This window comes from Penaeus japonicus, unplaced genomic scaffold (assembly GCF_977035675.1).
Source record: "Penaeus japonicus unplaced genomic scaffold, GWHDUDI00000001_assembly GWHDUDI00000019, whole genome shotgun sequence".
Taxonomy (NCBI): domain Eukaryota; kingdom Metazoa; phylum Arthropoda; class Malacostraca; order Decapoda; family Penaeidae; genus Penaeus; species Penaeus japonicus.
The window spans coordinates 26,646,329-26,650,639 of record NW_028234421.1 but is presented as its reverse complement, the minus strand read 5'-3'; the positions used below and the strand labels follow the sequence as shown (position 1 = coordinate 26,650,639).

The 4,311-nt window shown below is 41.2% G+C and overlaps 1 protein-coding gene across 1 annotated transcript in view; it reads left to right on the top strand.

Moving 5' to 3' along the window:
- The first annotated feature begins 398 nt into the window (after window positions 1–398).
- LOC122255314 (insulin receptor-like) overlaps window positions 399–4,311 on the top strand; it is a 54,657-nt gene continuing 50,744 nt past the window's right edge. Inside the window, exons 1-3 of the mRNA XM_086547142.1 lie at window positions 399–447; window positions 2,214–2,311; window positions 4,153–4,289. Coding sequence (XP_086403268.1) covers window positions 399–447; window positions 2,214–2,311; window positions 4,153–4,289 — 284 coding nt within the window. The remainder of the gene's footprint in view (window positions 448–2,213; window positions 2,312–4,152; window positions 4,290–4,311) is intronic.

Below are 4,311 nucleotides of genomic sequence, written 5' to 3'. Positions count from 1 at the left end.
AAAATATTTCAACTGATCACTAGAGTCTTAATTTCCGATTGATCGTTAAAAAAAAGAAAATCCAACAGAGAGAAGGAATAAAAAAAAGGGGTGAGGAGGGGGGGTGGGAGGATTTCCCTACCGATCATAAAAATCGATCGTAGAAAATTTTCCGACCGATCATTGAAAATTTCCCGATCCATCGTAGAAAATTTCCGACCAAACGTAAAAAAAAAAAAATCCGACCGATCGTAGAAAATATCCCTACCGATCGTAAAAAAAAAAAAAAAAGAAAAAAAAAATATTCCAACCGATCGGGGAAAATTTCCGACAGACAGCTAGCTTGCTTGCGTATCTTGAGACGCTGCTGTCTGCCGTTCGCTCGATTGACTTCCGAGGGAACAAACTTTCTCCACGTGATGCTGGAAGCTGAGGCGGGAGATGAAGATCGAAGATGGAGAGCGTTATGTCAGGAGAAGTTCGTGAAGATGAGAAGGATGAGAGGAGGGAGGGTTGGGGGAGTGGAGGGGAGGGAGGGTTGGATGGGGGACTGGAGGGGAGGGAGGGTTGGGGGACTGGAGGGGAGGGAGGGTTGGAGGAGTGGAGGGGAGGGAGGGTTGGATGGGAGAGTGGAGGGGAGGGAGGGGTGGAGGAGTGGAGGGTTGGAGGGTTGGGGGAGGAGAGGGGAGGGAGGGTTGGATGGGAGAGTGGAGGGGAGGGAGGGTTGGATGGGAGAGTGAAGGGGAGGGAGGGTTGGAGGAGTGGAGGGAAGGGGGGGCTTGGGGGACTAGAGGGGAGGGAGGGTTGGATGGGAGAGTGGAGGGGAGGGAGGGTTGGATGGGAGGAGGGAGGGAGGGAGGGAGGGAGGGTTGGGGGACTGGAGGGGAGGGAGGGTTGGATGGGAGGAGTGGAAGGGAGGGGAGGGTTGGGGGACGGGAGTGGAGGGAGGGTATGGGGACTGTAGGGGAGGGAGGGTTAGATGGGAGGAGGGAGGGAGGGAGGGAGGGTTGGGGGACTGGAGGAGAGGGAGGGTTGGATGGGAGGAGGGAGGGAGGGAGGGTTGGGGGAGTGGAGGGGAGGGAGGGCTGGGGGAGTGGAGAGGGGAGAGGGTTGGGGGAATGGAGGGGAGAGAGGGTTGGGGGAGTGGAGGGGGGGGAGGGTTGGAGGAGTGGAGGGGAGGGAGGGCTGGAGGAGTGGAGGGGAGGGAGGGCTGGAGGAGTGGAGGGGAGGGAGGGCTGGAGGAGTGGAGGGGAGGGAGGGCTGGAGGAGTGGAGAGGAGGGAGGGTTGAAGGAGTGGAGGGGAGGGAGGGGGTGCTTGGGGAGAAGGGAGGAAGGAGAGAGGGTGGAGGTGGGAGGAAAGGTTGGACGACAGAAGGAGGGAAAGACGAAGGAAGGGAGACGGAAGGAGCGGCGAAAGATGAGGGAAGGGAGAAGAAAGGAGGGGAAGAGGAAGGAAGGTAGATGAAGGAGGAAAAGAGGAGGAGGGAAGACATAAGGAAAGGAAGCAAAGGGAGAAGGGGTGAAGGGATGAAGGAAGGAAAGCAGGAAGGGGGGGGGGGGAGGGAATCGCTGAGGGAAGAGCTGATAAAGGAAGGGAAGAAGGGAAGAGCGCAGGGAAGACGGAAGGAGGAAGGGAAGAGTTATAATCTGATTACTGTGAAGAAACGTATTCATATCAGTGCTTCGATCATGGTTTCCAATGATTATGGTGATTATACTTATGGTGATGGGACCGAGACGATATTAGTGCCACCTCATCACCTTTTAGATTTTGGTAGTTCAAAACCATTCGCATGTCCCCTTTAATATTCTATAATCTCTACTATAAAACAATTATTATCGTCACATCTGTCTCCATATATCACCCATTATCATCAATTTATTATTACAATCCCTGTTAATATTAGCTCTTCATATCCTGATCACTAACAATACTACGATCACTAATACACACTTACACATTTATTCCACTTGTAATATTTCAATTAGCATTTATCTAATCCGTGAGATAAACAAATGACTCAAACCTTGCCGTAAATCGAATAAAAAAGATAAGACCCCCCCCAAAAAAAAAAAAAAAAATCAAATCAAATCTTCCCGTAGACCAATTCCATCAAAACGAACAACGGATTCGAATAACCCCATAGATCTAATAACTCAAGGTGAACACACGGCTTCATTCGAATCAAAATGAACCCCACTGATTCAAAACTTCGCTCTCCTCCCTTCGCCAGTGTGTGGAAGCCGCTTCATCAGGAACGATCCCAAGGGCCTCTACGAGCTGTGCAAGTGCCGGAAGATCAGAGGCTGTCTTCGTATCTCACTCATGAAGGTAGGTCAGATGTACACCTGATGGGGGGAAGGAGGCAAGGAGACAAGAGTGGGTTTGAGGGGGAGAGGGTGAGAGAGAGAGAGAAAGGGGAGGGGGGGGGGTGAGAGAGAAGAATTGGGTGGGGGGGGGTAGAGTAAAGGATAGGAATGATAGAGGTAGATAGGGAGATAGAGAGATAAATTAATAGATAGTTAGAGATTGATAGATAGGTAGATATATTTAGAGAGAAGGAGAGATAGAGAGATAGAGATAGAGAGATAAATATATATATATATATATATATATATATATATATATATATATATATATATAGAGAGAGAGAGAGAGAGAGAGAGAGAGAGAGAGAGAGAAAGAGAGAAAGAGAGAGAAAAAGAGACTAACAGGCACACAGACAGACAGAGACAGATATATATATATGCATATATATATATATATATATATATATATATATATATATATATATATATATATATATAGAGAGAGAGAGAGAGAGAGAGAGAGAGAGAGAGAGAGAGAGAGAGAGAGAGAGAGAGAGAAAGAGAGAGAGATAGAGACCAACAGGCAAAAAAAAACATCCAGAGACAGAATAACAAAGATAGTTAAATAGACAGACAGATAAATATCCACAAAAGTAATCCAGCTTAATCAATCTTTTAATGGGTTTGAAATAAACAAACTAAGATGAGATGACTATGCAAAGGATATAGCTCTCCCTTTGATCACAAATTGCAAATAAACTACACGCTGGATTCACAGAAGCCATTCACGTATTACAAAAACATGATGTTTATGATTGAAGTTATCGAATCAGCTTTTGCCATCTGTTATGTTATTAAATTCATTTATAGAAGAATCAGATCATTTTTTTTTTTCGTCTTATGATGTAATGAATATGATGTTGATAATAATCATGATAACAACTGTGATAAGGATGATGATCATCACCATTGATATTAATAATAATAATGAGATTGATGATGGTGATGATAATAACAATAGTTATGATTGTAATAATGATGATTATAAGATGATGGTAATAGTCAAGGTTTTATATGATAATAATGATAATGATATTGATTATGATTGTGATACTGATCATAAAAATGATGAAAATTATCATAATAGTGATGATACTAATACTAATAATAACAATAACAATATTAATGATAGTATTAATAATACTGATAATACTAATACTAGTAGTAATAATACTGATAATGATAATAGTAATGGTAATTATAATGATACAATAATGATAATGATGATAATGAGAATAACGAGAATATTGATAATAACAATAATGATGATGATAATAACAATAATGATAATGATGATAATAATGATAATAATGATAATAATGATATTAAAAACAATGATAATGATTTGTAATTATGATGCTAATCTCGTTGGTTATATTGCAACGACAATAATGATACTACTACTACTACTACTAAATCTAATAATAATGATGATAATGATGGTAATAGTGATGATATGAAAGACAATAAGTTTTATCATTATCATGACCACAATGATAAAGATAATGACAACGATAATAATGATGATAATAGCCGAAGTGGTATCGGTAGTAATTATAATACTAATAGTTGTAGTGGCAGTATATACTTAGTCTTAGTAATATAATCAAAGTTGTAATAAAAATGATAAAGATAACAAATAAATGATAAAAACAAATAATAAAAAATAAATAATAAAAATGAATGATAAAAACAAGTAATAAAAACAAATAATAAAAAATAAATAATAAAACAAATAGATAACAAATAAATAATTAAAATAAGTTAGTGATAAAAATAACAAAATTGTCCTTCTTTTAACAGGTCGACGGTAATGCCACATCTTTACTCAACAGCTTCAGCTTCCCTCTCCTGAAGGAAATCACGGAGTACCTCTTCCTGTACCGTGTACCTGGCCTCACGAGCTTCAGACACATGTTCCCTAATCTTGCTGTTATCAGGTAAGTTTGGGATGCTGGAGGT